The sequence below is a fragment of the Anopheles moucheti genome, chromosome 3, assembly GCF_943734755.1.
Source record: "Anopheles moucheti chromosome 3, idAnoMoucSN_F20_07, whole genome shotgun sequence".
Classification (NCBI taxonomy): domain Eukaryota; kingdom Metazoa; phylum Arthropoda; class Insecta; order Diptera; family Culicidae; genus Anopheles; species Anopheles moucheti.
In genome coordinates this window covers 83,175,765-83,201,327 of record NC_069141.1, presented here as the reverse complement: position 1 = coordinate 83,201,327, position 25,563 = coordinate 83,175,765, and the positions used below count along the sequence as shown (strand labels likewise).

General features: G+C 44.8%; 1 protein-coding gene across 1 annotated transcript in view; it reads left to right on the top strand.

The window, feature by feature from the left end:
* The first annotated feature begins 1,542 nt into the window (after positions 1-1,542).
* The window catches only part of LOC128304336 (uncharacterized), a 41,832-nt gene continuing 17,811 nt past the window's right edge, over positions 1,543-25,563 (top strand). The window contains exons 1-4 of the mRNA XM_053041514.1: positions 1,543-2,960; positions 8,645-8,952; positions 19,043-19,214; positions 24,520-24,655. Coding sequence (XP_052897474.1) covers positions 1,543-2,960; positions 8,645-8,952; positions 19,043-19,214; positions 24,520-24,655 — 2,034 coding nt within the window. The remainder of the gene's footprint in view (positions 2,961-8,644; positions 8,953-19,042; positions 19,215-24,519; positions 24,656-25,563) is intronic.

The window sequence follows — 25,563 nt, the reverse complement described above, 5'->3', positions numbered from 1 at the left end:
GGTGTAAAATTGGTGTGTCAAAGAATACCATTGCAATAGGGGTTTGGAAATTTGGTGCCACATTCACTGTCTGCTTAAGAGAAAAAAAAATACGGAAACTGATCCGTTTGGCGCCTGAACAACGCTGACAGTTCCGACAGGTACGGAGTTGTAGAACGAAGCAAACTGTGCGACATACGTATTCAAACCCGTTGACGGAGTGCAACGATCCTGCTCCATGGTTTGGTTGACTGTGCTCGGAACAGTGCTGTTAACGTGTCAGGCCACGAGCAACGAGATGGAAATAACGCTATTTCCTATTTCAATTACCTGTAAACTTGCAAGATGGTTTCCTGTACCTTGTTTCGATGCCTGCACACAGAGTTTGAGCAATGTTTATTGGAAATGCTGTAAGTTTTCTCATTTCCCAAAGACCTGCATGTTTCAATATCCATTTATTAACTGCGCAAATCGATCCTGCCTTACTCTGCAAATGGGCCTTCCCCGTGCTAGCACAGGTTGTCATCGAAAATGGAAAACTGTTCCCAAAGTGCACAGCTGCCATATTGATTGAATTGCCATTGCGAATTGGCCTGTAGTTCGTACGTTCGCAGGGCAAATGTTTGAATAGAAAAAGAAAGTTTTTCAATACGATAGACGGTAGCAAAGAAATGGAATCATAATTTACGATGATAACATGGAGCTGTTTTGAAGAGGCAGTCTTCGAAAGCTTTTTTTCAACTTTGAGAAGCGCTCAGACGTATGATGTGCTGTTTAGTTTTTACTGAAATTGCTTCCAATCTGAATAAAAACAATATTTTTAATATCTCTTTTGGCACAGTTGGTAATGATTTGTTTCTTTTTTCTCCCCTATATTTCAGCTGGAATTTAACGCTCCCGCATTCAAACAAACCAGCACTAAGTAGACAGCTGTTCAGCTTCGTTTCGTTTATCGATCGATTGATGTAACGACAGTTGGTGTCACAGCAAAAAAAAAGAAGGAAGCATTGTAACATCCGCAATAGCATACGCAGACCGACCAATTGATTTATAAATTCTGGCCGCCACGTCGGCATTGGAAGCAATCGCGCAATGGAGCTACACACTTAACGGCGTGGCCATCTTTGACAGCCAATAAGTGTGCGAAAGATGCGGCCGGCGGTGATGCCATTGGGGTGATAAAACAATTTGCGAAAATCAACAGCAAATCACTCCCGGTGGGCTCGTTTGCATAAACATACATACAGTTATACAGTTTCGTCCTTGCGCTAGCCACCACCACCCAAACAGCGCCAGCCGTTCCGTGCAAGAGGGTTGTGACCATTATGCTGAAGGTGCGACAGAAGCTGCTTGAAACAACAACGCACCCCGTGTCTGGTTAATACCCACTGTACCCTCACGCTTCATTACGCGCGAAATTCCGATCCGCACACCGAGGCATCGAACAGTTTTTTGTTTGCGTGTGTTCCAGCCGGTCGCTGTGTGCTCGATGCGCCCCAACCGATGTGCTGAGCAGCGCAGGACGAAAGAGCAGCAAACGCAACGCCGGTGAAGCGTTTAACAATGTTACGTCAGTACCAGGTTGTGCTCGTGTCCCTGGCGTGCTTCGCGGCTAATTGCAGCGGCTCCAGCTCGGAGTATTTAATCATTCGGCATGGCCGGTCGCGGGTGCGTCACTCGAGCGAGAAGGACCACATCCGGTGGGGCCTCCAAGTGTTCGACAACTTTACGCTGCTGGACTACGATGCGGGTGGGAGCGGAAGTGGCTCCGGGGGCGGTTCCGGCAGTGGGGGTAGCGAGGAAACATCACAGCCATCACCCGCCAAGGAACTGCCGGCAAACGGTGCGCGCACCGGAAGCACGCTCACGATACGGTTTGACGAGTCGGAAGAGCTGGAGCGCATGATTGAGGTAAGCGATTTCGAGAACTTGCGCTTCAGTGCGGCCCGCAACACCGGCGGACCGAACGGCGAGCCGGGATCGATGCCGCCAACAACTGTCACGACCGGCCGGGACAGGAAGCTTATCAAGAAGGAGATAATGGAAAACATTCGCCGTACGGTCGACAAGGGGCTCGAGTACCTGAAATCGCACAACAACCTGGACGAGGTGAAAATCGAACTCGTCCCATTTCGGGCCACTGCTGCGAAACACCACTCGACGGCGGGAAGAAAATGGCCACCAATCGAACCGACCGACCCAACGGTTGACAGCCGTGGAAGTAATCGCGCGGAAGAGCAATCGTACTGGGCGACGAGCAGTTCCATCCCGGTGGCCGGTGCGTCCAGTCGTCGGCAGGGCGTCAACTCGTTGCCATGGATGGATGAAATTGCTAAAAGCGTCCAGCGTCCGATCGGGAGTGCTCAAGTGTCCGCATCCAATCAACGACTAATCTCGTTAGACGCGATTCCACGGACAGAACCCCCGCCGCTAGCGGTACCAACCGATCCACCGGAACCGACCGGTTGGAGTTCAGCGTCAAGGGTTGGATTGGCGAACGGGGAGGATTATCCTAATGACATGCCGGCGGTCGTTGACATGGGTAACCCTGGTAAAGATGGGGCCGATAAACAACAGCCGGAAAAAGCTGAAGAAGCAAGTGACACGAACGCTGATGCGCCACAGGATGACGATCCGCTGCTGCAGGATGCCGAAATGGAGGACGACCCCGCCGGGGAAGAGGAGCTCGAGTCGGACGGCGAGGGCGGTTCCGAGCTGGACATTAACAATGTTTTTCACATGGAGGAGATCGATCTGAGCGAGCTGGACGAAACCAGCCGGAACAATCGGCGCAACCTGATGCGGGGCCAGGACGTGGTGACGCAGTTTCTGCAGATCGTCGAGAGCCAGCATCTGCTCGGGGCAAACTGTACCGCCGGGACGGCCCTCAACCTGGGGGACGGTGTCGTCGACCGGTACGCGCAGGATCGGTTTCGCGTCGAGGCAGAAATAGCCGTCAACCGGGCGAACATGCTGACCAGGTGAGTGTCACACGGCGGTACGATGTTTTACATTTACGTGTCCTTTTTTATCCAGAGGTGAATCCGTGTTGCTGTAGGCTGTGCCATCCACCACTGGGACTGTAATTGAGCTACGGTCCACGCACTCAAGCGGGCCTGTGTGCGCTAAGGCTGAGAAGTGATTGCTTTTCGAAGGTTAATCCGGGTCGGTTGACACGATGTTTCCTTTCATTGGCTTGTTTTTGATTGGTTGTGAGATCTGGCGGAAAGTTTTTTTATTCCAATTTTCCACCCATGCACGGTGCGATTTGATTGGACTCGACCGTCTACTACGGTACGGGTATGGTCCCATGGAGTGCATCACAGTGATATGATCAGAAATCAACGGCAGTGCATCCCGGCACTATGGAGTTCATTAAAACTTTACCATTTTCGTGTTGCGGCACAAAGCATTGCCATAGAAACGAGAGTGCTACGAAAGGCGCTTGCTGAGGTTTCTAGTCCTCCATGTCGGAAATGTCATATTGAATGTTTGCTTTCCAGAATTGCTGATTGATTCGTGTATCGTTTTAAAAATGCGATGCTCATCACTCACAAACCTAATTGATCACATCCCACACACGAATCTCGGTGTTTCAAAACACGGCCGGTGGTGTGAAATATATTACCACTTCTCGCGCTAAGCAGCTTACCAGAAATAATAGGCCATCCGGGAATGCTTTCCCCATTCGAGGTGGGAAATAATTTAGTTTGCCTCCCTGGTGTGTGTCTTACACTTTTCTACCGTGCCGGAACCATAAGTCATGCCGGAGATGGAAGAAATTCGATTTTACCTCGTACTTCTAATATGTCACATTCGATCAGTTGTCGAGACGCTTCCCCTATTGATGTGGTTTAGGCCCCGCCGGGCGCCTCTGGCGTCTTCTTCGACACCACATAAGGGAAGGCATTATAATCGATTTTGTTTGCCAGCAGTGGGACCAACACAATCGGGACCGAACAAAGAGGGTAAGATGTGGCACGGCTCAAAGTGAACACTCTCACTCGAAAGTAGGAACAGAAGAAGCACACACTCCATTGGCAAACCGTTCGAGCGGGACCGTAAGAATAAGTGGCGCTGCGTCAAGTGCCGTTTAATCTGGCCTGTTGAAGGCGAGCCCGAAATAGCGTACTGTTACCATTGATTTCTTCCAATTTCGTGGCTTCGTTGGACCATATCGAACCGAACCGTCAATGAAGTGTTGCGAAGAATTGATCTCCGGGAGCCATTACTTCTGTACTTCCGACGCTACCGGGGACTTTCCTTTCTTTTCCACTTTGAGGTTTTGGCTGAGCAGATAGGGCCCTCTCAAAGCACTCTCAAGTCTTCAGCCTCGGCTCTCGAAACTTGTGCCTCATACGTCATCCGAGCCAAAAAGACGCCTCACGACGGACGTCACGGCGTTTCGATGTCTGCTGTAGTAAGAACTTAATACTTTTGGTCTGACATCCGAGACACGGCACTCGGATGCTTACGTTCGCCAAACAACGACATCGGATTGCTCCAGCAGCAACCTTCTAATGAGTCGAGTGCTACCGGGATGGGCATTAGGTTAAGAAATGGTAAATTGCTATTCCACCTGACGTTAATTGGTTGTGAGTGCTTCCATTAATTAATTTCGGATTCTCTCCACCAACGAATGCGAGGTTTCAGGTGCGTGCCCGTATCCCACGCGTCGATGTTGGGGACCTCAATGCCCCCCAAAGGGCACAGCACACTCGCACGCACTCGTACGAAATGCTTGTCGGTATCGATGATTGGATTTCGTGTTCAATTTTCTTCTTCCCCCGGCCCGGTGGTTGCGTTTGTTTGAGTTTGCGAAGCAGTCAATCGGGCCACTCGAGCCTATCTGGAAGCTAAATTGGTTCCGGGCAATGAATGATGGGTCCCAGTAACCGCTCATGCGTGTTCACACAAACATGCGGGAACATGCTGTACACTTTACTGGAAACACTTGTGCTTCCGGTACCGTGTAGGGATGGAAGATGGTTTTGTTTTTCCGCACGGAAATGGCTAGCGGGAGTTTGCACACGCACCCGCACAGAACCCGTGTGGGAGGGATCGAACGAGTGTTCGATCGGGGATCAGGTGCAGGAAGGCCAGTTTCATAACCACAGCCCTGGGCGAAAGGTTGTACGGCCTGGAATCGAATTAGAAGGTGAAACATTCTCTAAGGTGTGATCGTAGGTGTGGTAAGGTGCGGTAGTACCAGAGACGATGCTGGGTACTAAACGATTTAATTGAAATACAAATGGAAGGGTTCAGAATTCCTGACCATGTTTCAACAATCTGTACAGATGTAACCATTTGAATAATGCTGTGATTTACGTATGTGTTAATTGATGCCATTTAAATCACTGCCTACACTTTTCGCCATGGAAATGTAATCAATGGGGAGGAAAAATAGTGGAAAATAGTAGAGTCGAATGCGTCACACATCACACTGCATTGACGGAAAAATAGTAATAGTAACAATTTGAGAAAAAATGTACCATAGTATCACTTTATTCTTCATATCGATTCTATTGGTAAATATAATGGCCTCCTGTAGTTGGAACACACTGTCGATCAGCATTTTCGGATGAATAAAATCAAAGTGAATAAAATAAAAATCTCCAAGGAATTTGTCGTCTCTGATCGTGCCACCGCAAAGATGTACACCACAAACCGCAGAATTCCATAGACTCTCTCACTAGGAACGTGTACTTTCATATGATTTTCATCGGGTTGTTTTTTCTTCCCGAGACTATAAAGCACTTCAAATAATAAGCGTAGGACCCAACGCTCTATTCAACTTCCATTCCATGGCAAGAGAATGATCTGCATTCATGACAATTCCAATGCTGGAAGAGGATTTTTCCCTCCCCTGTTTGTGAACGGATCTCGACGGAAGTTCCGTCCTGTACATGATGAGCTGCTTCTGTTCCTACATTAGCATACCCTTTGGACCGTCCGGAAACCCCCTGCGGAGTTTTGTGGAGAACGGAGCACCAGCTCATAATATCTACAAAACAGCTTACCATCATTGTTACAAGTGGAAGCTTGCTGCGTGGTCTGTGTGTGTTCTGGAGGCCAAACCGACTGTTCAGCTTTTGTCTTTCGTGCGCTAGATTTGCCGAGTAAAACTTTACCACCAGGGAATATACTATCGCTTACTCCTGCTCTATTTTTTTGTCCTCCTCATGTTCATAGCGCATTTCCTGCACACAGTAAGCCGAATGTTTGTACACTAACGTAGCAGTAATTTATCGTACCACCGAAACAATGCAACAATAGTCAAACTGAGCTTTAACCTCGGTGGTGTAGTGTACAGACGATTGTGTAAAGAAGGTTATTTGAATTAAATCATAACGCGTCGCACAGCGTCCAGGGTCCGCTGTATGATAATTCATCGAGTAGTTATGCCACCGGACAGTAATTGTAGTTGGACACGTTGTTGGTAACGAGCAAACAAATCAATAATAGCACATTGTTGCGGGATATTGAATCGCTGCCGGTAGAGATAATTTGTAAACAAAAGTGGGTACATACAATGAGGCACAAAGATGGAAGTAATTTATGCCTGCCCGCCGCTATTTAGATAATCCATCGCCCTAATCCCAGCGTGGTGTGTGCAAACTACGGAACGCATTCGTAATAAGTTTTTGTTGACTTTGACCTCGCTAGTAGACGAAGCTTTTCCCGGAGAAAGGTCAACAGGGTAGTGGGAACTGTTTACCTTTGCTCCGCCGGGACATTTGAAAATGTCGAAAATGCAGTTAGTTGGTATGTGGTTCACACATTGTTTATTCAGCATTCCCGCTGTCACACTAAGCCTTGTGGTGAGTTCAGGCGAAAAAAAAGCACTCGAAATAAAAGCTTTTTGCTCGGGAACGGAATCACACTAGCCCTCAAACCACATGTTGGGTTGGGTAGAAAACGTTATATTAATCGGATTGCTAATGAAGAATTCAACGCTTCAGCTCCCTTGTCCGCTTAGCCAGCCATTGTGCTTCGTAGCTTCATCGTTTTGGCATTCTTTACGCCAACCTGCCAGTCGACCCGTTGACAGTGACGACAAGGCAGTGACGAGGTTTCGGGAAAGTGTACCCACCGGTATGGGACATATGATGACCGTCGTCTTGTGGCGAACTATGCCCCACCATTCATCCAACCGCCCCAACCAGCCTGCCATGATGTTGCGATCTCATTGTGTCACACGCGTTTGCCACAAAAAGGTTGATCCATCAAGTAGCAACATGCTGTGTGGGTGAGAGTGTGTCCACAATGGCGGGCCAAGGGAAATCTCGACGCGTCCATCGCTACTACCTTCCATCAGCGGCTAATGGTTTCGGCTAATTTTCCGGCACCGGGAACCGTTCCATTTTCAACGGGTGGTACCGTCCAAATGACGGCCCGCTGAAGGAAGCTGACGCAGAACGGTTACCCCGGAGGGATTGAAAAGCCCGGCAGGATCAGGGTGATTAAACGCCTCGAGTGTTGCAAATTGATTCGCTAAGTATACGGTAATCAATCATCGAAGATGGCTATCGGGGGCCGGGGGGCGAGAAGGTATCCGCGTCATATCGAGATGAACCTTTCTAGGATGGTGTCCTTCATCCGTGGGTTATACATCTGCCAGTTGGCACCATAATGAATAGGTAGGCTACTCGGAAAAACGGACCCCAACCGGTCGGGCAGGATTGATGAAAACACACTCCGGCAACCCGGCCATCGGAAAAACACTCCCCCGAAAGCCGGCGCTAAAGTCACACCGCTGAAGGATAAAGTTTTCGATGGAGGTACATTACTTTCCAGCGATTGCTGGCCCCCTGCTGGAAGGTTTTGTGGTTGTTTTTTTTGTGTGCAAGGAAAAAAAACAAAGCGAAGAAGAAAACAGGCAACCTCCCCGGTGGGAACTCGGTTTGGGAAAATATTACACAGCACATTTCTTCTAATTTGGCCAACTTCGTGCCGTCGCTGGTGGGCAGTTTTGCGGTGAAATATTTGTCAATTTGTCTTGATTTCAAGATGTTGCCCATTATCCTTCAACAAGCTGCCACCGGAAGATCGGTTCAGGTGGGCTTGTTATGGACCGCTGGAGTGGTGTTTAGTACTTTGAGCTTTCAAGTTGCGTGTTGTGCATAATATAGGGATTTTGTTTTATTAGAGCCATGCTTCTTTAGTTTTATTTAACGTTCGAAAGACATCGGTTTTCTTTATAATTTTCTATATCTGATATGTTGTCTTCAAAATTTTATCTTCAAATATCGTTACCAAGACATATATTGACATATTGAAGTAGACGTCTTTTATCACAAAAATTCTGCTAAACGTCATCATTTAAAATTTAAAAGCTTCATTCGCTCGCCAAAAAAAAGCCCTGAACATCTACATTCGTTTCATAAAAAAACACGATGAAAAGTTCATAGATAAAACGTTTACAGCAAGTCGTCAAGCGGCGTCATCAGCATGCTTTCGCATTATTTTTATTCCGCTTTTTAATGCTGTCGCTAAACGATTGCAAAGCACACCGGATCAAACTGGACCATGGAAAACCCGTGGCAATCGTGGCAGCGCTTAAAACAACTGTGGTACAAAAGTTAATTAGATGTTCTTTGCACTCTCGCCGTTCTTTCAATTCCATGTACAACTGTGATGGCCATCTAATCTAACCGAACGGCAGAATATTCAAGTTCTCGTCCGCGGACGTACAAGCGTCCGAGCACCTGTTGCACGCCTCCGTCCTGTCGATGGTCGAGTTTGACGATGATATTTTTGCCGGCGGAAACTGTTTCGACTGGAACCAGCATCCGGCCAAGCGCGGTTTGTTCTGCCCGTTCGCCTACCGTCTGCCGCCCCCGGATCAGGGCGCATCGCTCGTCAAGGATCTGGCGCTCGAGTATCACTACTTGGGCAACACCTCCGAATGGTTCTTTCTGGCACGCAAGAACGCGGAGAAGGTCATCGAGCACAACGAGCAGTATATTAAATGTGAGTATATATGCTTTTCTTTCTTTTCATTCGTTTATGATTGTACAAGACCAACGACTTACCCCTGTGATCACGTCTGTAAGATGGCGCGCTTTTAAGCTACGTTAAGGTTTCCGTGCATCAAAATAAATAATAACAAAAACCATTGACCACGATGGACCTTACAAAAACACTATTCAATGCACTTCTTGAACCGTGTTGTTCCCAATGCTTGTCCACGTTCAATGTTTGTGACTATTTGTGGGCAGCAAATCACACCATCATCTCCTGACCTAGCCCTCAAGACGACGCTAATGCTGTTGCTGAAACCTGATGGTGGTTACTTTCTGCGTTGTTCGAGATGCCGTTCGTGCCGTTCGAGAAAAAGCGACGATAACTCATTTTTCTTCGTCATTTGTGTGCTTTATTCAATTTCAAAAACTACGAACAAAGTTATTTCACCATTTCTGCTAGACGCTTAAACCAAAAGCACAGCAAAAAAAAATAATTACCAGCACAAGAACCATAACTGCTGCCACATTATCGCGACCTTGCTGACCTGAAGCATTCGTAAACGGCTGAAAGTTCGTGGTGGTTTCACTGTGTAAAGTTTTCCCTTTTGTTAACTTAAAGTTGAACAGAGCGGCAAAGTTATGGAAAACAGCAAACTGTCAGATTTTTTCAAAACTTTCTTTCTTTTTGCGCTTTGCGCTGTAGTGTGTACTCGACAGTCTCGGTGCTTTGGAATGGTAGTTTTAAAAATGATAAAATGGGTACGCTTTATGGATTCCTACCATACGTTTGTTTTACCTTTCATCCCAAAACAATCAAAGCAAACCTAAATAAATATTGACAATGTCATACAGGGGTGGATGTGCACATTGAGGATGTTATTTTTTTTTGCGTTACAACCGACTGCGCAAACATGTGAAACATTAAGACAATCGACTGAGTGTACAGTGAGTAAGAGTGAGTGAGTGAGTGAGTGATACGTATTAGTTGATACGTATGAGTTACATTAGCTCATGACGGGGAGTTTTAATGACACTTTTTTGTAATATTCAGTCGTTAATTGGATACCAATTCGTATGCCCTCGCAGATAAAATTACAAGGATATCTAGCAGAGCCTAATTTTCAACTTAAACTATGAAAGCCAGTATCTAAATACAGAATTTGTAAACCAGTTTACTTATAATATTAATTACTTGGTACACAAATACTAAATTATTCAATCAGAATAGTACGCATGAACTGAATTTCGGTGGTAAATGAGTATACATAGTATATAGTGAGTATATATAGTAGACTAGTGTTCGAAATCAGTATTCTTCATAAGTAAACATATACTAACGTAGTCTACCAAATTAGTATACTTCATATATAGAATACGTTTAAATTAGTAAATCATTTCTTTCTTCAAAAAAAGATTCTTAGTCTATATGAGTGCTGTTTGCAAGTAAGTGTATTAGTGTGCGTTCTTAAGCATGTTTGGCTGAAGCATCCTTCACCAGCATCTTGATAGCGGCACACGTGTTTGCAAATCAATCAGCTTCACGCAAGTAGGCCGTTTCGTTCACTCCGCCTTATTTAAGCTTTCTACACATCCGATAAACACATTTCCGACTAATTAAGCAACGTCGTGTGGCTGCTTTCCCAAATTCAATGAGAAGGGTGATTAATCAACGAGCGGTTGACGGTATCCTTTTTAATTTTGTTTTGTTTCTAGGTTTTTCCTTTCGTAGGTTTTCCCCGTGTTCGATTCATCGTGTTTCCACCCGAGGTGGTCGGAAACACGACACTAATCGTGTTTTCTCATTTCTTATCGCTTCATCGCGTTCCGAATCGACGTTAACAGCGGAAAAATCGCTTTTCATTGTCAATAACGTTAAACGTTCTAATCTTCGGCCCGAAACATGGCGACCCGTCGAGTCTGGTCTGCTCCATTTACGCTACCGTGGGAGTTTTTTTATGCATCTTAATGTACGTGTACTTGTTGAGGAGCACTCCTTAAGATCGCGATGAATTGTCGTTTTTTTGTGATCGTTTATAATTTGATTATGATGCACCGATGAAGAATTGTTACCACAAAAAATGGGTGGTTAAAGATTTCTATCCTGTGCAGCAGTCCAATCCCATCCCAAGAGGGTGATCTACTATGAAGAACCTCTTTTAAATTTTACTTTAAATATGTTCCTTGCAACCTAAACGTGCCAACTCAACACACTGCTGAACGCAAAACCGCAAGTCAGCAAAAATTGATTATACCGCCAGTATCAGTCACGTGGTGACGAGCCTTGGCTCGATCTTTCGAATGTGGTGTGGGAAACCATGGCACAAGCCTCAGAGAAAAAAGGACACGAGAAAAATAGGAGTGTGGTCGAAAAACCTCAAAAGCTCCACTAAGCTTCCCATTAACTCATTATGCTTCAAAAAGGCACTCGATGGGCAGCTTACGAAATCAAGCCGGGGCTGACGACGGCGAGGATGATGATGCTGAGAGGCGAATATCTTGAAGGGTTCTTTTGGTTCCGCTTCCATTTCGCTTTGCCGCCCGAAAATGGGAACAAGAATTTGTAAGTAGCCCTTTCTTTGCATTCTCCTTGTCTTGCTACTCGAATCCGGTTGTCGATACCACTTTTTATGTTCCACCGACAAGTGGGCCAGTAAATTGGATGATGCTACTGATGTCCTGTTTCCACCTTCTCCCTTACGTACTCTCTTTCCGGCAGGCTTCAAGGCCCTTTGCCCGCTCCAAAACTTGCCTGCGGCGAATGTTTTTGTTTTCCATAAAACTTTGCCATCCATTTGCCATTTGCGTCACGGGCAAACCGAAAAACGCCATTAGAGGTGGCCGAACGGATACGTTGGCACGTAGACGGATTGTGTGAATGAATATTCACGAGCGGCGTTCGCTCCATACCATCAATCATTTTGTGGAATCTATTAACTATTCCTGAGGGCCGGTGATGGGAAGTTTCGCTATTATCAATGCGTGGCATGTTCGCTACAAAACAATCGTGTGCCCTTTGTTTTGCAAATAGATCAACCATTCGGCCGTGTCTAACGTGTTTTGGTTGATGCTGTTGAGTGTCTGGTTGACGTAAAGCGCGTTATGTGGTTGGTAAAATGTTGCAAATTTATTTCAATTGGTTTTGAATGATTGTAGAAGTTATCCACACAGAGGAAAAACTATCAAAATTGTCTTAAGCTAAATCTGTAACAGAATCATTCCAATTTAAATTTTTAATTCCATAAAAATACAGTTCTAAATATTATAAATAAAAAAGTATATCAAGGCTATAAATTGTATTACTTGCTTATTATTTATTATAAGAATCTTTAATTATAAAAAGTACTCATGGTTTGATTATTTTGATCAATTCAAGAAAACTTCTCTTTTCGTGACGATCTGACCTTAACTAACCAAATTATGTCAAACGATATCGATCTATAGTTAAGATTTGAATATGAAGACGTTTTTTTAAGAAGTAAGGTTCATTTAATTCAAACAGTGTTATATGAAACAAAGAGGTACTCTAGAGGTCAATTATTTACATAAAATCAACTGCTAAAGTGCTGTAAAAGATACATTGCAGTACAACTTTCGTGAAACCCTTGCTCCCTGGATTTGATGTCTCACATGACGCTACCAAACCGCATTGAAAGGGTACTGCAGTTTTCGTGGAAATATCCACTTTTCTTCCTTCACGCTAGTACGTGGAATATACTCAAAAAAATCAGACCTCCTAGCACCGTTTAACATTTGAATCCACCGGAAGGCGCTGTACAAAATAATCTTTTCCCCTTCCTCGGTCGGGGTTTCGTTTCTACGGGCTATGGGCCCGGATTTATCGCTCCTGTGCGATCGAATTTTTACCGCAGTAACAAAATTCGCCCATTACCAGGAAATTATGCCGGGACGAGAGCCAGAGATAAAATATTCAATACAAACGTGTCATAATATGGTTTCCTCGGTGTGTACACGGGAAGCGATTTAAACGCTTCCCGTCCGGCAAAAACTAAAATGGGACTTTGAGCTTTTTTAAGGAAACGCCATAGCGTGCCTTTCCTCCCTATTCAACCCCGAAGGGATGCACGAAGTTTTTCCGCATCGCAGATTTGAATACGTGAGTTGCAAGTTTTCTGTGCGCTGACTTTTGTTTTCATTTTTCCCAATAGGTATAAACTATGGCTGTGGGATGTTTTCGTTTTTGGTTCCAAAATCAAAGCCTTTCGCGGCGCAGAAATACCGTAGGCAATTCAGGCGCTATCAAGTGAGATCGCGTGCCGGGAAAAAAACGGCCGAGCTATTTTTAACCAGATTTCACTTGAACAAATCACCGCGAATTGCGTCTGGAGTGTCTAGTCTTATTTTATCGTTCCGCTTCGCCGGATGCGTAACATATGGCAGCTAATGTAACTAATGTCAAGCTTAATATTCGTCGCTTTTTCTAACTTATCACCATTTTCCGTCAGTTTTGAAGCGTGACAATTCATATTTCCGGCCCATGCTGATAGCGCACCCATGTGCAACTCTTTGCCATTCAGTCACGCCGAAACCCGGGAAAAATTACATCACGAGTGGAGTGAAATTTGGGAAATTTTCCCCAGCACAATTCCACCCGGCTCGGAATGGCAAACCAAAATTTACCCGCGGTGCAAACAGCTTGCAAGACGACTGCAAACAACAGATAAGCCATAAGCATTGACTGTCAGCTGACAAATCATGCTACGCGATGGGTGGCTGGTGGTTGCGTACCATCTTTCGCTTGCGAGGTAAAACTTTACCATGGATCTTGCTGCTATCTCACCTTACGCTGGGTGGGAGAAGAAATTAAAATAATTAATCGCAGCAACTTAACGGGAGCATATTTCAGGCCCGCATGACAGGGAACGGTTTTTTGGGTACAGCGCAATTCGAGCATGTTCCTGGCAAACAATTAGTCTCGCTCTAATAAGCTTACATTGATATTAATTTGTTAGGTTAAGTTTTCCTTCACTTTTGTTCTTGATATATGATCCCTAATGCTTTAAATATTGCAATAAAGCTAGCTTTTTTTCTATTTTGCAGTAAAGGATAAGAGATGAAAACGCCAAATATTGTTTGATAATTTTCCCAGCAAAACAACATGCAATCGTGGGGATCAGTTGATCTTACTATCACGCTAAAGTTCCTTTCTTCCATCAGCATCAGCAACAAATGACCCTTTCAGTCGCCGAATTTTCACGCTGCTCTGTACCATAGCAGCATCTGACGACCATTATCCTAACTATCCCAGAATTGGACACGTGTTCCAATTCATTGACTTGATCATGGTACGAAATTGGTTTCATTTTTACCACGGCATACATCCAAAACCTCAAACCATCCGGTAGCTGATGATACAGTGAAGTGGAAATGGAATAAAAAATATGCAATCTACCGTAAAAGAATGTACCGCCTAGCATAAATACCGATTGCCTTTTTGTTTGCTGTATTTGCTTTTCCACCCCCTCCGGAAAACCATTCTTTCGGTACCGGACACACCATTAAGGGCTGCAGTCCGGCCATTAGATTGCGAATGTCGGTAGCACCGAAAGACACTTGTATGGACAGTTTTTATTTTTGCAATATTGAACCAATCAGAAAATGAAACCATATCGTGTGAGAAAACCATTCCGCGTCCGTTGTGGTTCGTAGTCGAGTTTTTTGCTACGTTAAATAATTCCCTACCAAAACAAAGTTTTGCACGACAAGCTTTGCAATGACTCGAGAAGAAAAGTCGTTTGGCAAACTGTTTAGATTGTGTTGAGCTTGTGTTTTTGTTCTTTGCCAATTGAGCTGTGCCGAAGTAACACTCGAATGCCGGTTGCGTACTTCAGGCTAGCTGTTTGTACACGATTGCATGTTCAACAACTTACCTTCGTTAGCGAAAGTGAGTCTTCGGGGCAACAACGGTCTAATAATTTTGTCTCAAATTCTTCCCAAAATTGTGTCTCCTTACTGTGCGCCGATAAACGGGCAACTAAAGAAATTATTTTTGCTCCCACCACATACATGCCGTAGCGTAACGTGAGCAGACAAACTTCACGTCCCACAAGCTAAGTGGCAGAATGCATCATTAGACGGGATGGTAACATGAAATCCTAAACCCAAAATCCGGCGATGTCGCTCTCTTGTCGCTTCAACGCACACACTGAAGGACGTTCGCACAGTTTGGAGTAAATGTCAAACAGACCTCGACGTCCTTCAGCATGCTGCTTTTTGTTTCTTTTGCGTCCTGGTTTCATGGTAGCCGAAGCTGATGCTTCATCTGCTCTTTAGCGTGATATAATGTCCCGCCGCATACGTTACGATGGTGTACGTGTCCCATCGTATCACTCTTTCCCTGTCAAACGAGCACACCGAGGATGATTATTATAACTCACTTCGGTGTGCGCTTTACCGGGGCTTTCCGGTCCGGTGGTGAAGCGGTTGGTAAACGGAATCACCACACATTGATAACATGGTTTGGATTCGTAAAAAATCATCCTCTCTGCAATGCTCCTTGCCCCAGCTGGAGTACATTCCACACGTGCCACACACTGTCAACAAACATATTTTTCCAACCTTCAGACACCATCATCATCACTATCAACGGGGGGTCCGGGCCCGATTGTAGCCTAGCGTGTGGCCGACGAGTCAAGTCTCGTACCTCTCTCTCTGTACGACGAGACACCACCGGAAAACTGCGTAGAAAAATTTCAACCGTATCGTAACGCTTGTATCCTGAGGCTCCATGCCGGTAGGCACTTTGCTTGGGCAAGCCCACAAGCTAACGCAACCGGAATCACTTGGATAAGAAGAAAACACGATCACGATGTTCACGAGACAACACACCGGTAAAGCCTTGTGGTGTGGCATGCCCAAAACCAAACCTGCTAACCCCTGTGCATACTCCCACTCAATTTAACGAATCAGAAACAAGGATATTTCACTGCAAACGCTTCGCATGATGAGCCTGTTTGTACCGCTTTTCCCATCCCAAACAAACCCCTTGAAATGCTCTTGGATGTTGTCGAATTTTCTAAAAATTTCATCACCTACTCCTTCAGCACAGGATCATGCCTAAACTTAATCCGTCTCCTCTGGAGGTGTACTCCTTAAGGTTAGAAACAAGAATGCAGACTGTACGTGCATGTGTGTGTGAGTTTTTTTACAGGGTTTTCAAGTTCATTTGTCAAAGTTGGTATCTGTTCAAGCTGAACTGGAACTTCATGCGGTAGATCTGAAGACTTTGTAGTCTGAAGTTTTACAAAACTTTCAGTGTATCAATCAAAGTAGTGTCGAAAAGTCTGCTGCAAGGATTTTTCATCAGAAGAGAAAGTTATAGCGATTGCTGGATTCGGTTCAAGTTGAATTAGAATCTGTAGAGATAGTTTAAGTGGCAAATCACCTGAAAGCTACTTCAACTAGAATAGATTCCAGCTGTCAAACTTTTTGACACAATCTGCCCATCTAGAGGATCGGAGTTCAGAACGAATGACGGAAGAGGGCGCCACCATCAGTGCGAAAAAAAGGATTGCATTTCGACGAGACGAGTGAAAGACCAGTAACATAATTTTGAACGTCTCTCCCCGTAATCGAGGCTGTTAAAGATTTACTGAAGAAATCCGAAAGCTTGCAACACCAACAATTGTTGCAGATTTATTTGTTAGACTCGAAAACACTGTAACTCATGGTGAACATGTAAAGCAATGAACAAAACACAAGCAACTGTTACGCAAACAATTCCACAGCGTATGTGTGCTCTTTAAATAGAAGACATCAGATGGATCGCCATTCGGTGAAGTTTGTTTGGTAAAACATAATGCTTTTCTTCGTGTTGACATGGGAGGTATGATGATTAGCATAATATGCGCGTACAACAAAAAAATGTTTCACCTACATTATGGATGTTCTGCATGCTTGCGAGCGTTTATGTGCTTACGAATATCCTGGCTAAAATTAAGCGTGTACCATCACCGGCGGTGGTGATTATGATGTTGAGCTCAGATGGTAGAAGCGATTTACAAGCTTGCCGGCATAACAGTCGTAATGCTGTGGATTACACCGCCCAATAAGCGGAAGTGGAACGATGAGTACTGTGTGTAATATCCTGTTGCCATTATGAATGACGAACCGTCCTGTTTTGTGATGAGCTCGCACCCTGAACGGCATGGAAAGCTTTTTCGAGGAACATTTAAATTTGGCTGCTGATTACAATTCGGTGCCCTTTTCTAAGAAATCTTACTACGCTAGAAAATGGGCCTACTTCGTTGTGTTCTTCGGCGACAGGGCTTAAATTGATTTTATGATTCTTGAAAACTAGGCCACGTTTCAAAATAGACCAATTGTTTGTGAGGCGATACGTTTCCGAATTCTTAGCAGTTAAAATTATGCTTCCATAATTTCCGTATGCTTCAACGAACGCATCTTGCTGTACAATTTTGTCACCTTGGTACGCAGTAATGGTTTCATCTTTTCGCGTAACATTTGACATGATTATACATTCAACGTTCTACGGCAGTTTGATCCAGTGGATGGTTTCGAAGCTCACGTAATATGACAAACGTATCCTTCTTATTGGAGTGGAATTGAGTAATAAATCAAAAATAAAGCACAAAACCAGAAGTGTATAAAAGCAAACCAGTACCAAATTTCATTTGCCATTGTTTCACCTACCTCAATCGTGAAATCTCGTCCAACTCCAGTATGACAGCGTACACACGCGTACCATACTATCAAGGGAATATTCGAAGAAAATTGAAACTTTTTCCCGAATCATCATGAGGTTTAACGGTTGATTAGGTCACGCAATTGACAACAAAAAAAAGGACAACCCACAACACAACCACGCGAGATTCGACCACAAATTGGATAAGTTGCTGCCAACTTGGATAATGGTTTCGATGGAATCTTGAATCAGGGTGGCAGCGATGTATTGTTTTTCTCTTTCTCTCACACACTCTCACTCTCTCTCGGCATAATACACCACAAATAGTTGTCGCCGTACGAAATGAAGCTCATTTAAAGAAATGGGAACTAGTTTTGAAAGGAGTAGCAGCAAGAAAAAGACATGGCGAAGCCACGCCGGAAGTATCAACCAGTTTGTCTTTTCGGCGTTTGATTAATTTCCCATGCTGGCGCTTGTTTTGACCTTCCGAGTAAAGTTCAAGTTTCTTGTCAGGAGTGTCGCAATAAATCTTCGAAAGTTTTCGCGAGCAGTGCCACCGTATTATCCTTACTTGGAAACGCCTTCGGGACACGACCATCCCTATCAACTAGTTAGTGGTACACTCTCGGTATTGCTAGTTCGCAAAGCGTTACTGTGGTGAAAAGTGACGAAGTGAAAGTTTCTCGTTTGAAACTTTGTTTGCTTTTTTACCTATCCTGTTTGACTTGACTTGTGTAGGGTTTATTTTTTCGTTACTTGAAACAAGTTTTTCGAGTCAAGCTAGTCCTTGTTCGATGAAAGATTTCAAAGTTCGTGCTTGAAAGCGCATCGAAATTATAAAATGCTGTCTTTTGTGTAGGATATTATTCGTTATATAGTTTATTTCCTTGTTACTTATGATTTCCTTGAAAATGTTTGTTTATATCTGGAACCTGAACATAAAATGTGACCTTTTTAAAATGCATATGAGTCTCAAACCACGTAGCTAGCGTACACACAATCAATTCAATTACCAATCGTTGTAAAGTAGCAGTGCGTTCCAGGTATAAAAAAATCTTAAGGAATTTTTTATATTAGGCAAAAGTGGCTCAAAAAATATGAACCTCCTGGCAAGTAATGCGGCCAACACTAAAAACCTTTCAGGAAAAATGGATTGCTGTTTACGGGAACCCATTGGAGTTGCTTTTCACTTGATTGCTTCAAGCATTTCCATCAACCACTCACCGAATCAAACCTCCGGTTGTGCGGGTCTAAGGAAAATCTACAACCAAGCAATGAAAATAAATAAATAGCTTCCCGGTGCGTTTTAATTTTTCCAGCTACATTTAATATTAATTTTCTTGAAACGTGTTTCTGCTCTGTTTCACACTGTTTTCTTCCTTCATTTCCTCTCTTTCTCTCTTTTCAAATGGCACCGTTCGCGTCACGGTAACAGCTTTTCACGTCTACACCAACAACACCGAGCGACAGGCGGACGAAATTCTATCGGTAAAGTACGAGGATGGACGCTGGTCGAAGCCGTACTACGACTGCGGAGGTGGCAATATCTGGATGCTTACGTACACGGTACCTTTCTTTGGCTACGAGAATGGGACGTACTTTTTCAAGTAAGTCAGTTTTTTTTCTCCTGTATTTCACAACATTACGCTTGGCGGCGGTGTGACGGTGACATGGACAGGGAATTAATTGCAAACGGCATAAACATTATTCAAGGGATTGCTTTTAGGTGAGAATTGCTAGCAGACGATTTATTATTCCGAATACGCATTTGTCACAGCGTCGGTCATTTGGAATGCGAAAAATCCAGAAGCATTAATAAACGAAAAGCTTTTCATTTATTTCACTATTTTTAGGCTACTGGTTGTGGCAAATAAAACATACTTTTGTACAAGATTTCATGCAACAGCGGGATAGAATGTTTTGAATAGATAAAAGCAATTGTTCACACTTGCGCCCACGATAAGTCCTTTGTTCATAGATCATGCTTTGATCGTATCGCAAGACCTAGCGATATATTTCAGCCTGTAGAATTATACCCTGCCCCTACAGCTCCATAATGAGCGCGCATTGTTGCGGTTCAACATCCAGAACCAATAATAGTTTTTGCTGTCTGCTACAAACGTGCTGAAAACGTGCAAATGTGGCCACACACAAGGCACTTCTTCTTGTGCAACAAAAAACCCCCAACAAAAGCGTGCCCAGCCTCACATAATTATAATCCCGTTCGACAATAGCATCAAGCATCGGAACCTCAGGACTGGCTCGGCCCCGGGAAGGCGCGGATCAGAGGGTGGTGACAGGAAATGAAAAGCTGCACGCTCGATTATCTGCTCATGATACGGGTGCCGGTTTCTATAGTTCGAAAAGCGAAACGATTAGCGATTCGTTGAAACATACCATTCCACTCGGACACGTGCCGATTCCGTGCCGATGGTAGGGTCGGGGGGTTGTGGGTAGGTGTGGCCGTGTGTACGATCAAGTCCCTTGTCGACATTCCCATTATTAATAGAGCTGAGGGTTGCAAATAATTGCCGAGCTTTCAATTTCCCCGAGATCCTGGCGATGAACGGACGGTGCAGAAAGACGGAGCGCACATTAGGGGAGAAGAATAATAAAAAACGCTGAGTAGAGAATGGCCATCGCCGAACCGAACGCTAACGGTAGCGAAAGATCGTTCGATGACAGGGAAAAACCAGGGAAACGTGCGCCATTGCACCACACAGAGCGCGGGACACAATAATACAAAAGCTTCCCAGCACGAACAGACCACACAGTTCGACCGCTATGTTTAGCCTTCTTTCGCAGAAATATTTGTTCACATTCTCCGGCAGGCGCACAATGCATTGAAGTTTGTGTGTATGCGAGTATCGGTTCCAGCACCCGGGGAGGCTTAGTTAGACGTCTACCCACGCTAACGCGCTGTCCCAATGGGTCCAATTTGAGGCGAACGGTTTGGTTGGACAAGAAAAATCGCCATTGTACTCCGCAGGCCGGAAAAAGGATACGAGTCACCGCCGGGTGGGGCTGGTACCTTTCGCGAGGGGATGGAAGATATCGGAACTGAAGCAAAAATCCCGAAAGGGATCATGTTGCTCGTGGCACAGACTACACGGACACGGGTGCTACAACTGTGCCTTCGCATCCCGACTTTCAGACAATCGGCTTCCATCGGGGCAGGAAAGTTTACTGTGAACGTCTCTCCGCTGCTCCGCACGTAAGAGTCTCCCGATTGGAACGAGGAACTTATATAGGCAGGTGGCAATAGACACAGCAACAGCACGTCGCCCGCAAAGCATTAAAAAAGGGAGGAAAATAAGGTTCAAGCTACAAAAAAAGGGATATCGAACAACGAACGACACAACTATGCTTCTGCAGAGCGACATTCGTGCTGCTAGGCGTCGGTTGTGGAAGGACTCGGTGGTCACCCATTGGAAACCGCCAACCCCAACACCGTAATGGGGACGTGCAAAAACCGTAATGGGATTTGATTGAATGAGCTTTCGGTCTTCCATCTCCATCAGGTTTCAGGCATGTTTCGGGATGGCCGTGAGCTCGGCGAATAAAAAGCGTCTCTGTGGTCATGATGAAAATTTGGCTAAATGTAGCCGATCTCACCGCAAGAATGTGTCCCACCCAGAAACCCGATAAGCTTCCAACAACTGCCATTCCACCGACCGGGTGCCACACGAACCGGAACGTACAAGTGAAAATTGATTGCGGTAATTTCGGTAGACGACGGCCACTGAACGCCGCCACCGGTGGTTGCTGATGCTGCCCGGACAAGCGTCTGATCGACTTGTTGCGAAATCTTCCCAGCCACACTACGGTCAGCATCGTTAATGTCCGTGTTTTGGTGAGTGGTTCTCCTTGCGCAGAGTGCTACCGAGGTGGAGAAATTCTGACTTCGTTTTTTTCCTTCATCAGAGCCCTTACTCACGCAAGGGCGACGTGACACGATCCGTCAAGTACCGTAAATCACTCATCGTTACATCAGTGGTCAGTAAATCGTGTCGAAGTTTTTCGTGCGTCCAATATAGGTTGTGATAGCTGAAAATCTTGGCTTTCCACTCGGGAGTTGAAGACTGCCACTTAAATCGACTCATTTGTGAGTTGTTGCGGTGAGCAAGCGAGTGATTTAGTAAGCGAATTGTGCGTATTTGTTGAGGTTAGAATGGAACCGAATGGAACCACAACGATTGATCGACTGGGGTGGAACTTTCGGACGGTGGAACGATACGACTAGCTCTTCAAATCATTTCCCACGACTTCGAGCTAATTTGGTAGGTGGACCCAAATGGTGGTGGTTTATCTTGCCTGATACTGTTTACCGTAGCGCTGTCGAATACTGACAAAAGCTCACAATGCTACAGTCTACGCTGAATCGAAAGCAACCGATCCATCACCACCACTTCTATTGTTCCACTTTTCGGTACGCTCTTTGTTAGACAACCTTATAATTAACGAAACAATGCGATGCTATCTCCCACGGGTTGCCCACCACATCCGGGAGATGGTAATCCGCTTATCTGGATTTCTTACGCAGACGTCTCATAAATCCTTGCCGAAAGCCCGATTTTCCTGAAGTGCTCCCGCAACGGCGATCTAGACGCGATGAATTAGGTTTCAAGTACTGACCGCCCGTCTTATGGCTGCTCAAGCTCCTCGACGTTTAAACGATGTTTCCTCCAATTTTTGTGCGCCTGGTCTATGCTGAAAGCCAACTGTAGCGTAGCACCACCACACACCGTTGGTTTGATCTATATTAATCAACACGCTTATCGATGGCACCATCTTCAACTGTGGTCGACAGACTTTCACCTTCTTGAACTAACGAACGCGCCGGGGAGATTAATTATCCGACCGTAATTAATAGTGAGTGAAGTGAAGAGTGAAACAAAGCAAACGAAATGCCTTTGCAACGGACCCGTGCTTTTGCAATTGTGCTTTTTTGTGTGTTTGATAATTCTTCAAACGTGCGCGCTTCTCAGATAAGATGATTAATCGGTTTTGCTTAGCAGTTGTACGGTATCGGATTGTGCGAATCTTTGCCAAAATTAGAATGTACCTTGCCCGTTCCTGGTAATTGTGTTGGGGCTGACTTTGGGGCTAAAAACTTTTCAGACACCGGTGTTTAGACTCATCATGAGCTCGGTTTGTTTTCAGTACATTTCATTAATACATTTTGCCAATGAATAATACTTTTCGATTTCCCAGTACAAAGAAGTCCCTAATGAGCCTTTAAACATTCAATTTTAGGGTTGATTAAATAGAACATTTATTAAACTAAACCTTTGCAGAAAAACATCAGCAAAAAACGAGAACCGATTCGAGTTGTGGGGCTTCACCTCTTCTGGGGTTTCACTAAAAGCCAACCAAGCGGAAGACCGATCAGGTTGCGCTGCCAACGGTGGGAAAAGTTTACTCACTTCGGAAGTTGTTTCCTTGATGGCGTCAAGTTGATGGCGGTACTCGTAAATGAGGCAAGAATAGAAAGTGCCGAAACAAGCAATAATAATGTTAAAGACATCAGAAGTATTAGTCAAGCAGCTGAACTTAGTCCCGTGAGAAACTATTTAGGACAACGTAATAAATGGATGGTAACAGCAAACAATACCGTATGCTACCAAAGTTGCGCCGCACAGCCAGGAGTTGTGGGCGTAATTCAACTCCCACCGAACAACTTTCCCGCAAAAGCTGCACTAAACCATCTCGGACAGATTTTCGATTAAACTAACCTCGTTTTGCTGGCAGGAGGATTTGTTTTACCCAAAGATTACTTTCGCTTATTACAAGTCTCGTGAGATTCGCAAAAAAAAGCTCCCACTTTCCATTGCATACGGGGATGTGCGCATCTACGGCTCATCATCCACCGGTGTTAGACAATTCATTGCGTAAAGAAGGATCCACCAACACTCACGCACACACTCCACGAAACGTCGGTCCATTTCATGTTCAATTAAAAATCAATGAGCGACAACTTAATAGGATTACTTTCCGCCGGATTCACCCGGCATTGCGGATACGCTTCCTACGCGCGGTCTGTCCAGCCCGTGATCGTCACATCCGATTACGGATCTTCACCCGGTCCGTGCGGTGTGTTCCGTTCGCACATCCCGGCTCCAGCGAGTTACCGCTTATCGATTGTTTTGCTTTCATCAGATTAAACTTTCCCTATCGACAGACCGTCGTCGAGTTTGGGAAGCTGATTGTGATGTTGACTTATGCCGCTGTCCGGAACGCGCACTGGACCGGTATTGTGTGGTGTTTCCTTTTTTTCTCTGTTTAGCTCCGATTTTTATATCTGTGTGCGTAGGAGTGGTGCTTTTCGTCGTAAATGTTTCACTCGCTGTCGGTCTCGAGTGCGTCGTACCGATACGGTTTATTAGCTAAAATCTCTTTTTTTTTCATTTTGTTCACCGCACCACGCCGGGTTTTTGCTGGACAGCTGCGGTTGTCAGGAGTCATTTAGCAAAATTTGCAAACCGCGCCAGACCTTGAATGGTGTGGGCAGTTCAAGAGCTGAACATTGCAAGACGAATTAGTAGGATGATGTAAAATGCTGGGAGAGATTATCATCGGTAGATGTTTCACAAGGCATTAGCGATGATGGTCGTATGCCCGAATGAACTAAAGCAGCGAATTAACATATTTGTCTTGTTTGGTAATTTTATTTCAATGATGTCCTGTAGAATCACCAGCAATAATTATTTTTTTGTTAACAATCTCGTTGAGGATTTAGCGCTATACGCTACATTAGATTCAAAAAACCATCAGCTAACAACCGTGTTAAGAGCTGATGGTCATTCGCCTAATCCCACTCTATGATGGCGAATCATAAACCTCAACACCTTCACTTAACATCAAAACCGGGCCACTTACCCATTCTCGCCCATTTTTTTTCCTTTTCCACAGAGGTACATCTGGCATCGATATCGATTTAAGGCGCGTCGACATTGATCAGTGTCCGCAGAAAAACTCCCCATCTGGAGCACCCCAGCCACTGAACATTTTTGCCGGCACGGACAAATGCAAACAGCGTACGACGGAGGTAAGTCCTTTACCGATCTAGTGGAAATTGGTTGGTTTTTGCTCCCATTTGCCATACAATTTTTCAAACCTCCAGTTTTTTTTTATTCAGCTCTTCCGTTTCGTTACGAGCGCACAGTGTTATTCGGTAGACTTTGTTGTAATAAAAATTTCAAACAAACCGCTCCTCCAATTCCCGCCCTCTTCCGACTGCAGGGAGGAAAAGGTTGTTTTTTTTGCTTTGGGTCTTCAGTTTGTTGCCAAATATTACCTCTAGCAATCATGCTTTATCTTCCAACACGGCTACTAACTCCATGTGCGAACGCGAAAATCACGTTAAAATGGTGTTTCTATGGGAACCTTTTTAAACATTCCCAGCGAAAAAAAAACAGTAAGCGCGTCTCTGTTTGCCATTTCCCAGACAAGAAAAGCTCCTTTTTATCTCCTTCTCTCCTCCGTCTGTATTTACATTCGACCGTTACTGTAGTCATTCGGTGCCTAACCGGCACCGACGAGCGGAAGATGTAAGCAACCCACCAGCAAAAAAAAAAGTGTACACCATACGTAAATTCCTTTCGAGCAAGCTTTCCGTTGAGTTATGGCGGCCCATTAAAGCTGGCGATGTGATGCACCTCTCAACGCTGGGGCTTAGTTTTGCCTCAGTTTCCGTGTTTTTTCCCCTTATTTCTTGTTCTCCGTGCACTGCTGTTGAACCTCTACAGGCCTTTTTTTCCCCGCGAGGGAAGCACACCAGGGAAAATAGAACTTGAAGGCGATAAATTTTCATTGCTTTCATTAGTTTTAATTAATTTAATGCTGTTTCAATGTTGTTGCTCTGGGTACTTTAAGGTTGGTGGTTTTTTTCCTGCTTCAACTTGTAAAATGTGGCCGCGTTCTACTCAAAATGTGCTCTCAAGTTGGGTTTTCCGC